At 44.5% G+C, this 12,075-nt stretch overlaps 1 protein-coding gene across 4 annotated transcripts in view; it reads left to right on the plus strand.

Moving 5' to 3' along the window:
• The window catches only part of CACNB4 (calcium voltage-gated channel auxiliary subunit beta 4), a 238,341-nt gene that overhangs the window by 105,719 nt on the left and 120,547 nt on the right, over positions 1–12,075 (plus strand). The window contains exons 1-2 of one of the 4 annotated variants that reach the window (XM_070423001.1): positions 4,309–4,621; positions 6,563–6,722. The exons of 2 other annotated variants lie outside the window; for them this stretch is intronic. In XM_070423001.1, coding sequence (XP_070279102.1) covers positions 6,717–6,722 — 6 coding nt within the window. In that variant the 5' untranslated portion in view covers positions 4,309–4,621; positions 6,563–6,716. Of the gene's footprint in view, positions 1–4,308; positions 4,622–6,562; positions 6,723–12,075 lie in introns of those variants that run through there. One more of the 4 variants, XM_070423000.1, reaches the window with a different exon arrangement.

Genomic DNA, 12,075 nt, shown 5'->3' on the forward strand with positions numbered 1-12,075 from the left:
TTTTGTTTTCATTCCTTTGTCTGCCCTGCCGCCGGCGCAGCAGGAAGGAAGCAGGTTACAATATTCATGCTTTCTAGAGGCAAAGGAGTGAGTGGATTAGCTCTTACAGAGCCAAAGAGGGAGAAAATAATGTAGCACACTGTGGTCACTTCACAAAATTCAAACAACAACAAAAAGCAAAGTAGTGCCCATAGCTGAATTGGCAAGTAGAGGCTTTGGGCTTGTGTTCTAATTCATAGAGCCAATGAGAGCCCAAACCCGATCCCTTTTGTTTCTTCCCTGACCTCTCAGAGTCCTACTGTAGAACATAGAACTACACTGGCCTAGAAGAGTTACATTCAGGAAAAACCTGGGTGGAAAATTGGATAGCAACATTTCTTTTAGCTTCCAAGTCGACACCGGTTGTCTTGATCATGGCTGTCTAAAACTCAGAGCTCACTCTTGGCTTTTCTCTTCCTCTTCTCACCCTTTCCAAACAAATAGAAAAGAGATAGGCTTGTCCTTTACATTCCACTGTCAATCCCACGTGTTTGCTGTACCATAAAGCCCAGCCCAGGTAAGGGAGAGGAACTCCATGTCCTTAGGTTTGAAACCAACAAAAACTAACTCAAAGTAACGTTCCACTGAGATACAGAAGAGAGCTTTCCTGATTTGTTGAGAACCATACCATTTCCTGTGCTGAACTGAGCTCAGTTGAGGCATTTGTCAGCTTGCAAGAACAACCTCCCCACCAGAAATCATGTGGAATTTATGACAGAATCATACAGACCATCCCCTGTCATAGGTCTTGTTTGACTTTGCACTGTTGATCATCATGAGAGATGGCTTGGAAGGAAGTGGGTGAGAAGCGTAGTCATCAAGCAGTCTCGAAATGGGAGGCAGCCTTTTCGGGGCTATGTGTGATTTTGGAGGCTCATCAGGCATGAGAGACAGGGGGTTAGTGGCAAACACCAACACACAGTGAGCAATAAGGTGTTCACCTTATTGTTCTCATTGTAACCTCAGGTAGGCGAAGTGGGCCATCCTCTCAACCAATTACTTAACTGGAGGACTGTTAGAAGTCAAACTAAGAGGCTGCCAGTCCCCTGGTTACTTTTCACCTCTTGCTGCAGTTAAGTATGATACTCCTGAAAGTGGACCCTTGGAACTTAGACCTGCTGGAATCCCAAGGCCCTTTGACCCAAAGCTGGTGGCTTGTGGTCTGAAATAGGCCCAGAAAGCTCCCAGGGCCTCTCACTACTTCTCGGCCAGCTCTTAGTTCAGAGAATCTTGGGACCGAGATGGTCAAGTCCAATATCCTCCTGGAGTTTTGAGTTCATTTTTCTAGGAACTCCTCAGAGTTCCACTGGGGAATCCAGTGTAAGTCTCTCACTAGGATTCCTCTGGGATCAGCCTGAGTAAGGATTTGAAATCTTTAGGTGACTTGCAGGTGCAGTGCTTATTCTGTGTAGATCCAAACCCTAGGGTCAGACTCCTCAATCTGTGAGTTGATTTTCAGTTGTCAGCTTGTGGATAACCAAATGACTTGTGATTAGACAATTTTTAGAATGAAAGGAGAGGTTTTAAAAAAGTTTTTTATTTTTTACCCACCAAAGTGACTTTCTCCTGTTTTACCAAATTCCTCCTGGGAACAGGACCACTGCTTCTCCTCCCTTATCTTGAAAACCCCATCAAGAAGGGAGTGGGAAGGAACACTCAACTGTAGAAAATTATGGCTTTGAATACAGCAATGTAACCATTCTGGGTATTAAAATGAGGGCTGGATTAGGTAACTCTGGGGTTCTCCTGCCTCTGACAATTTGTGATCCTGAGTCCAGCATTTTTCTAAGCTTCTGGGGAGCAGGTAGAGCCAGCCCGCCCCTGCTTCACATCTGTTCTCAGTGCTTGAGGGGTTGGATGTAGGGCTGCAGGGAGTAACCACAGGCTGCAGTGCTTGATCAAGTACCTTCTTCCTGACATCCCACCCTGAGTCAGACTCGCTTACTGCATGCATTAGTCTATCACAAAATGAGCCCTATTCTTTAACAACTTCCTTTTAGACCCTCACATTAGCTGTAGGGAACACTTTGAGGCAGGGAAATTCAGGAGAGGACTTGAGTCATGGACAGTTTTCCCAGTAGGGAGCAGTTCCTCTCATCTGGGTGAATTATAGAAGTGGACAGCCTCTCTCCCCCACCCTAATTTAGATTTCTATTTAAAGATACTCAGGAAATATCTATACTCTCAATTAAGGCGGTAAAGAAATGATCTAGAAAATCTAAGGAGAAAAAAAGACCTTCTTGCCTCAATTTTCTGTAGATTCTGGCTAAAATATCACAAGGCTATATAGTTATAGAGTTAATTAAAATGACAGAATCAGATACAGGGATTTGAACTTACAAATCCTTTGGCCCAGTCCTCTTGGTTTATGGAGGGGAGAGCTGAGGATCAACCTCGTAGGTGACTTCCTCCAGGACACACAGTTGTCAACAGGTAGAGCTGGCACTGGGCTTTCTTCTATGGTGTCCTGCCTATTGTACCCATTCTCTTCTACCATTCTCCCTCTGTGTAGGCACAGATGGCATCCTCTATGAACCCTACCATTTGGGGATTCTGAAGAACAGATGAGTCCCCTTGCCCTTGTTTATATTTGAAAGTGACTAAGTACGAGTGCCGTTCCCAAGGTGTACAACTGTGATCGAAAGACATTACTAGTCAGTGAAGACCTGGAAGACCTGTGCTCTAATCAACAGTTGTAGCTCAGGTATGGCTTTTTGTGACTCAGGTTTGTTTCTTTAAGAGTGAGGCTTTTCAGAGATAGCAGCTGGGAGGACAGGCCTCATTTTCTAGGTCCAGGGCCACCCAGCTACTCCTGTGCTGAGCTCCCATGAACGACAGCCAAAGCCTTCCAGCTGACAAAGCAGGGTTGTCGAAGATAAGTGTTTATGTTGCACTTTAGATTTGCAAAGTTCTTTCTCTGAGTTACATCTAACCTCAATTTGGCAGGTGAAGAAACTAAAGTCCTTAATGTGGTGATTGGTCCAGAGTCATCCGACCAATCAGTGGTGAAGCTGATTCTGCACTCAGAGCCTCTGAGTTTCTGGGTCATTGCTTACCCCAATCAGTCATTCAGCTGCTCTAGATTGTGTTCTTTGCCCCTCACCAACTTCTTTTTGCCAAATGTTGCTGGCTTTTTCTAGAGTAGTGGTTCTCAACCTTGGCTGCACATTAGAATCACCTGGGAATCTTTTTGAAATCCTGATTTCTGGGCCTCATCCTCCGGAAATTCTGTTTCTTTGTAACTAATGTTGTGGCCCCACCCCATAACAAAGAAACAGAACTTCCGGAGGATGAGGCCCAGAAATCAGGATTTCAAAAAGATTCCCAGGTGATTCTAATGTGCAGCCAAGGTTGAGAACCACTGTTCTAGAGTGAGCTCTAGAGCTCTCCTGTTTCAAAGCTACAGTACCTTATTGGTTGACCAGAAAGCTTTAAGTATGTAGGTGAGCTCTAGTGTGGGACCTGTCCTGGGGTCAAACTTGGCTGCGGTGTGGTGGGAGTGGAGGAAGGGAGGAGAACTTCTCTGTTTGGGTTTTTGGGGAAAGATCAATGCTGTTTGAGGAGGATTAAAGGACTAAACATTGGAAAGAGGATGAAAGACTTACGCTAAAATATTGGCTGTTACTTAAAGATGGTTAAAAAAATTAAACTAAAGAGACATTAAAATTTTTGCATCTAAATAAAGACTTTTGAGAGCTTTTGGCTTCTTTTTTCAAACTTCACTGGTTGGCTTACAGAGATATTTTCTTGCCAGTGAGGCAGAGAATATTGAAAACTTTTCAGTGAGAATATTGAAAACTTTTACAATCGAAAGTCCCACAAGAAATCTTACCATCTGTTTATCCTTTTTTTTTTTTTACCTTGTTGCTTTTTTAAAAATTTTAAGTGATTTATTGCCCGTTTGACTGAAATTGCATCTGTTAAGTACAGATGTTGCATGGAGATTAGTATCTGTTTGCCTGTCTTTACACAATATTCTCTGGAAATAAAATCTCTCCTTTGCTCCCCTACCTCCCTCCAATTGTGAATTTAATTAAGAAGATGAGCAGTTGTGTTCAGAGTACCCAATAGTCCGCCTTTCCAAACATTCCACGCAGCCTTTTCGATATTGACAAGTGTGGATTGCAGAGCCACACAGTGCAGGCGAAACAGGAAGCAGCTCTTTGCTGGGGAGGATGCTCCAGTCAGTCACCCTCCACTCTCCCAGGGAACGCTCTTCAGCTGACTGAAGCAGGCGAGCCGAGCCAATCAGAGGCCGCTTTCCTAGCTCAGTCACCAGTCTGTGGTTGAGGAAGGGTTTTGCTTTTCTATGCTCTGTATTGGGAAGGCAGATAAAATGCCAGGTCTGAACTGCCTCTGGGGATAAGCTCACCCCGTGTGATGTGAATGAATAGCATCTTGCCTGGTGAAGCCACAGGAATTGATAAGGCAGGCGCAGTCCTTCACCCAGGCCTTTTCTATCTTTTAGCTCTAGCTGTGGCTTCTGTGGCAGTTTTGTTTTTGCCTTGAAAGAGGTGCTCTGGATTATCAGACCTCCATGTATGACAATTTGTACCTGCATGGCATTGAAGACTCGGAGGCTGTAAGTATTTTCATAGATAGCTGATTCCCTCTCCCCTCCTCTCCCTCCTCCCACTGAACTCCCCCCTCCCCCATTTCTTAGGCAACGCAGGGAACATGGAGCTGAAAGCTCACATCTTTCGGGTTCTTGCTGGCTGCGCTGTCAATGTTCTCTGTATAGTTTAGAGTTGACGGAAATGATTCTTCATTATATAATTCCTTTCTAGGCAGAAAAGAAGTTAGGGTGATAGCAAAGGCATCTAAGAGTGTACGCTGTTTGGATTTGTATATTTCTTGGTCCACGTCTGATCTCACCAGGGGTAACTGCTCCTTGTAGACGGGCTTAAACTCTGCGGAAAGTGCCTCTGTTTTCCAATAGCAGGGTTCATAGGAAAGGCTCATTCATTATGTCATCCACATTGTTTATTGAGCAAGCATGAATGGAAGTTCCTCAGCGGTAGCTGTATTGTGTGCTTTCTGGCCAAACAAGTGGTGCAGATCTGCTGCTTCTTTGTTAAGGAAATCAGATGCAAGGTTGGAGTCGTACAACACCCAGCGCGGAGGCAGAGGGTAGTGTTCCTGTGCTCTACCCTGGAAGACCCACGGATACTCACGTGTGTTTTGGCTTAGAAAACTGGGCTCCTTTCCCTCCACAGGTCAGGCTCATGCAATCTATTAAAATCAGGAGGGAAATGCTTTTCTGAAATCCCTAAAATCATACCATCAGAATGCTAGCTTTTGAATGTAGGATAAAGCTGATTACTGAGTATTTCTTTCACTGTTGCTAGTGGCCGTTGTTTATTTTTAATCAATTATATAGAAAGCTGGCCCCGTGAAATGATTCCAGGTGGCTAATGGGACCTGCTCTGGGGAGTCTGGATTGTAACCGAGTGCAGTGCCGTGCATGTTGCTACCTTTGAGACAGGGATGTGTTATATAAGGTTCTCGGGCTCAACCACCAAATAAACAGATTATAACAACAACAACAAAAAACTCCTGTGATATACGTCAATGCAGACGTATGTGTCAAATGTTGTGCAACCCGTGAAAGATGGCAATTCTCTGTTCTGATGAGGCATTCCATGTTTCCTGCCTGTCTGCGTGTTAGCTCTAACTCTAACTCTGTTTCTGCAAAGTCTCTCTGCGTGTTGCCCAACGTGCTTGTCAATGAGCAGGCTGTCAGTTTACTGCAAGGGACCACGGCCTGAAGCAGCGGTGGCTGAAATAGACAAGGTCCACCCTTGCGGGCGGGTGGGAGAATGGAAAACGCAACTCCAGGAGTTTAGGGAGCCAGCTTCCCTGGCCGTGTTCTTCAGGAGGCCTGATGATTCCTCATGCCCCTTCCTTCCACACCGAGTTATGACACAGGTGATGTCTTGCTGAACTATAACTTTTTATTTTAGACGATTGCGCGCTGCATTGCACTTAAGTGGATTGGTTGGAGTTCTTTTAGAATAGCTGGTTATTTTAGAACCCAGCTGCTATGAGCAGAGTCGGCTAGGAACTAAAGTATCCAGCACCTCATTCTCCAGGACTGTGTGAATTTCCGATGCACTGGTTCAGAGGGGAGCCATTATAAGTAGGAAAACATTTTTCTCCTTTTGGTCCAGCCTCATGGGGTGGCCCAGTTTCTCTGTAGGGTGGGCAGTGAAGAGCACAGGACTTGACTCAGTGGCAGCAGCTGATGGTGGGTCGTGCTAGGGACCGCAGTGCTGTGTTCCCAGTGACTCAGTGGCGGGCCTGCAGGCTGAGGTCCTCCGAGCTGTGCACATCAGCAAGGTTGAGGCAGGCAGGAACCCCAAGGAATGAAGCAAGGCATCTGGCTGCTCCTCCGTTGAAAGTATGGGAGTCTCTCAGAAGGGAGGGATGGAAAGTGTGTCAGGCACACGAGAGGGGAAGGCAGAGGTGCTCGGAAGGGTGAACTGACTCTCAATGCTTATTTGAGTTTATTTGTTTTTATAAGGACGAATAATGTGATGTGTTACCCAAGATGGTGTGAACAAAGCTTCAAGCCAATGGAGAAGACTAGGCCTAAATAGCTGACCTGGTGAAGTGACAAATAAAGCCACACCTGGAGAGCCGCATCCTCAGCAGTCTTTCTCAGTGCCAATGCATTTATGGCTGTAAGTGTGGGGTCTGCCCAGGTGGAAGCAGAGCTCTCGGCACAGGTCTGGTAGACAGGTGTGGAGAGGCTTTCTCAGATGGCCAGCTGCAGCCCGAGAATACACAGGCACTAAAAGCTGAGTATGGCACTTTCCTCAGAGGGTTGGGGAGACATCACATATATCCTACCACCACGTGCTGTTGAAATGTCTTTATGGGATGTGGGGGTTTAACATGTGACAAGTGATGACATTTAGTGTGTTTACGTAGGTCATCTTGCCTAGGGACTATTGTACTCTGAATAAGAATAAACCAATATTATCCACTGTTAACACCTTACACCCCCACAGTACAAGAAAGATCTGGGGACAGTGATGTGAGGTTTTTCTCAAGAGTCTGATCCAGAGGTAGCTATTATGCTCCCTGTAGCCTAGATTTTTGCTTGTAACCTTGGCATTTCATGAACTGGATATATAAAGAGAAAGGAACAAGAGCCATGCTGGATGGAACACACTTGAGTCTGGGCATTTTAGATTCTTTGATTCTGTGGAGCCTTTTGAAGATGTCCATTGACTTCTGCTCTGGTTTCCAGGAAGGTAGATACCTGTCAGCATCATTCAGAATCATCAGGAAGTATATAAGATCCTTCCAGGCCCCATAGCAAGGTCCTATATGGGGACAAGAGATTTCATGCGTTACATTACTCCTTCTGTTACCTTGACATGGACAATGGCGTGTGTGCTGCTGAATGAGTTTATATCGAGACCAGGCAGTCACAGTCCATCATGCACACAGAATCTCACTACCTTGCCTTCTGGGAGGGTTGCCCATTCCGCTTCCTCCGCCCACGCTGGGTCTTCGCACAGGTCTTGGTGGCCAAGGTGCTTTTCACCGACTGAGCCCCCAGAATTCATCACGTATGTTTTATTTGAGTCATATTAGATTTTAATAGGTCTGCTCCTTGGTATACATATGTTTTATAAATGGTTTCATTGTGCATCTTGACATTTATGGAATCATTATCAGAATAGACTTCTTTTTTTTTCATTCAGTAGATTTGTTACACAAACAATAGGAGGGATGTTCTTAGAGGGATAAATGGAAAAAGCAGATCAGTAGGAAAAGTTACCTAACTCCTCCCAAACATAATCACACATAACATATTGCTATATATCCTTTCAGATTCTCCATGCACATGTATGTAAATATGTCATTGCATTTCTGTGAAATGTTGTTTTCACTTAATAAAATATTGAGCACCCTAGTACTAGACTGGCCTGCACAGGAGATGCTTTGCAAAACTTAAAGCTCCTACATGGACTTTCTTGGGATTTTGAGCAATTTAAATTAAATACAGATTCTTAGAGTATTTTGTAAAGTGAAGCCAAGGTTATCTACACATAGAATTGGTAGTTGATTTCTCCGTTACAATTGCTTCCACTTCCAAATGCTTAAATTCTAAAGTACTAGTATTTGGAGGGAGAATTCTGGTCAATTTCAGTGAAAAAAAGATGAACAGTTCATAATTCAGGGCTTTTACTAGAGAGGAAAATACATTTTTAGGTGTTTTCAATCCTAGAAAAGGAGCCATAATATATTACACTGTTAGAAATCTTATAGATATAAAAGTTAAAGTGAAGATAAATTTTATAAACTATGGCATGTATATATATAAAAGCACATATTTAAATTTATATGCAACTTTACATTATTTTAAGGATAAATATACATGTTAATTATTGAAACTACTTATTTTCTATAAGCAGTGTGCCTACTTGTTTGCCTAAATGTCTGTGCGCTCACAGGCATGTGCACAGTATACACCCTCGTACATTCACACACATTCATACACAGGCAGGCTCCATGCTTTGCTAATTGATAGTTAATACTAAGTGGAGATTTCTGCCATGGAGATTTTGGAGAAGGAAAATTAACTGCTTTTCACATAAAGAAAGATACCCAAGAGGGTTGAAAGGCGAAACATCCACAAGAGAATAAAGGCTTGCTACTTTCAAAGCTACAATAAAGTCATTTTAAATACGGAGATATGTTCTTGTGTGTGCTAGGGAGGAGGATGAGCTACAAACAGAAGGCTCTGTGTGTTTAGGGCCCTTCAGAAAAACACTTAGGGATAGTAAGGATTCGATTTCTCTTGGAAATGATAAGTTTTTATAGACTATCAGAGGGTGAGAGTCTTTTTGGCCTATTTCTAGGGAATGAGGCCTGTCCTGTAAAAGAAGCCAAGGTCTGGGTGTTGGCATCTCGGGCCAGAGAGGAAAACCAAATACTGCTTGTGGTTTGTGTAGCAGAGTTGACTGAGAAAATCAACTTGTTTTACTCAGCTGAGTGATTTTTATTTTTATTTTTATATATTTTATTGATTTTTTACAGAGAGGAAGGGAGAGGGATAGAGAGTTAGAAACATCGATGAGAGAGAAACATCGATCAACTGTCTCCTGCACACTCCCTACTGGGGATGTGCCCACAACCAAGATACATGCCCTTGACCAGAATCGAACCTGGGACCCTTGAGTCTGCAGGCTGATGCTCTATCCACTGAGCCAAACCAGTTAGGGTTCAGCTAAGTGATTTTGGTGTTTGTCCAGAGTCTGAATAAATGATGAACAGAAACTTCTCTTCGATCCATCAATTCTTAGCAATGATGATTTTCTAAAATATAGATTGAAGTGATTTCTAGATGTAATTGTCATAGAGCGAAATTTCTTAAATCTGATCAGAACCCATGCATTCACCTCTCCAAGATCATCAATTTTGCCACTTTCATGGTAATTCCCATTTTCAGGTGACAGAGGGAAGTATTAGGTTCAATCCCGCCTTTCCTCAGGGCCTTCCGACTCTCCTTTCCTCCTGGTGTTCTTTTTCCTGTGAGACTGTGATGTCAATCAGGATTTTAGAATATGGTCCTGTGAGTCCGTAGGTCAGGTCCTGTGACTCAGTGAGCATTAAATTATTCTGTGGTACAAGATGTTCTGTAGGAAGGTCAGCAATAACTATAAAAAAATGCTTTTAAGGGAGAAGGTGGAAAGGCCTCTCATTAGCTTAGTCCTTCCTTGTTTATCATAGTTCAGCTTGAATCTTATTTCTATGTATTGGTGCTAGTTACTCTGTGCACCATCTCCTTGTAATATCCCTTACTTAGGTAAACTAAGCCACCTGAGGAGGACAAGGAGACATAACTGGATTGGTTATCACTTTTTGTTCTCTCTTTTCCCTCTCCCACTAGTCCTTTACAATAATTATCAAGCTGTCAGCTCAGATATTCATGAAGCTACAATAAAAATTATACCAAGAAGTTCAAGATAATTACTTAAAACTATTAGGGTTGAAAAAGAAAATTGAGAAGTTTGAACAGATTTGAAATCAGCATATGAAAATCACATTTCCTATTTGCTCTTAAAGTCCAATAATCTCTCTATATAAAGAGGCAATATGCAAATTAGCCGGGACACCATAACAGTCACAACTGGTCAGGAGGAGGCTGCGTGCACAGGTGAGGCCCAGAGTGGAGACGGAGCAGAGACAGGGGGCCTGCCCAAGTTGTCACGGCTGAGGGCAGGCCCAGAGAGGAGAGGGCAGGCTCGCCTGCAGCCGCCGTGGCTGAGGGCAGGCCCTCGCCAGCAGTCCCGCCTCTGCATGTGAGCTGCAGAGGTAACACCTTTTCTGACCGCTCATTGGCTAAGCTCCTGGTGCGTCACTCACAGTGTTCTTGGTAACTTGCCTAATAAGAATCCAAGAAAGTGATCTAGTGTTTTTTCACCTCACTCCTGGAGGAAAAAACAAAGGTCCACTGCTGGAGGGTCTAAGAAATGTCATATCCTGCCCTAGCTGGTTTGGCTCAGTGGATAGAGCCTCGGCCTGCCAACCACAGGGTCTGGGTTCAATTCTGATCAAGGGCATGTACCTAGGTTGCAGGCTCCTTCCTGGGCTGGGCCCAGGTCAGGGCTCATGCAGGAGGCAACCAATCAAAGTGTCCCTCTCACATTGATGTTTCTTTCTGTCTTTCCCCCTCTCTTCCATGCTCTCTAAAAATCAATGGAAAAATATCCTCAGGTGAGGATAAAAAAGAAAGAAAGAAATGTCATATCCTATGAAAGAGACATCTTGAAAATGCCTAAAGAAAGTTGTCATTTTTTTCGTGGTGAAGGGACTGGAGTCCGTGTTGATGAAAACACCTTGGTGGCTGCGGCAGCTGGCAGTGGCAGCAGCAGCGGGGTGATGGGGCTGGTGCCTTCCCCTGATCAGCCAGGTTGCCTCCTGCAGAGGGAGGCCATCAGTAGGACATCCCCTGATGGCTCCCGGACTGTGAGAGGGGGCAGGCTGGGCTGAGGGACACCCCCACCCCCACCCCAGTGCATGAATTTCGTGCACCAGGCCCCTAGTAATATATAATAGAAAAAAGATTCCTTTCCTAATAGTAATGAACATTGTAAATTACTTAAAAGGCAATCGAATAAGAAATGTGCAACCAGACCATTTGTTAAGATATGCCCAGTACGGGCCTCTAGCTACGGTGGAATAGAAATGCAGTCCGTCTCATGATTGAGCCGGAAGTTCCAAGACAAAGGGGGGAATGAAAGGGCGAGGGCTAGGCCCTCCACCTTGCCCCAGGGTAAGGGCTACGCCCTCCACCTTGCCCCAGGGTAAGGGCTACGCCCTCCATCTTGCCCCAGAGTAAGGGCTACGCCCTCCACCTTGCCCCAGGGTAAGGGCTACGCCCTCCATCTTGCCCCAGGGTAAGTGCTCCATCTTACCTTGGCCACGTGTTTGGCAAGGAGCTTCTTCCCGGAAGTCTAAGCCTCTGCTAGCCACACCCAGGAACAAGACACCGACTTGTGCCTGGCCAATCAGCAGAGCACAGTCCTTTCTCCTCCCCTTCCTCCAACTCCCCCTATATAACCAGTCTCCACACAGAGTTATCTCTCTCTCTGCTTCCTGCTGCTGTGTCGGCAAGGTGGGGGAGCCGAGCTAGCTCGAATAAAGACTCTTATGCTTTTGCATCGGGAAAAAAAAAAAAAAAAAAGAAATGTGCAATATCTATAAGACAAATAAAATAAGTCAAAAAAGAAAATTATACTAAGAAAGCTGTATAGATATGAACTCTGTATTCTGATCTAAACCAGGTTGATTTAGGTGCCTCTCATGTGTTTGCAGCAGGCCATGTGGACTTTAAAAACGGCAGCAACTCTAAACTGTCCCACTGGCAAAGCCACATGGTGTAGATGCAGGTGACCTCCCTTACTGAGGACGGGGACTAGCAGGCCGCTGCTTAGTGTGTAAACATCAGGTAGTTTGCAGTTTCATATAAAATAATGGCAAGCGAATTGGGGTTGTGGATTTTTGTGCCCTGGACTT

The sequence above is a fragment of the Myotis yumanensis genome, unplaced genomic scaffold, assembly GCF_028538775.1.
Source record: "Myotis yumanensis isolate MYYU_CA2020_CCGP unplaced genomic scaffold, mMyoYum1.0.hap1 SCAF_8, whole genome shotgun sequence".
In the NCBI taxonomy this organism is placed as follows: domain Eukaryota; kingdom Metazoa; phylum Chordata; class Mammalia; order Chiroptera; family Vespertilionidae; genus Myotis; species Myotis yumanensis.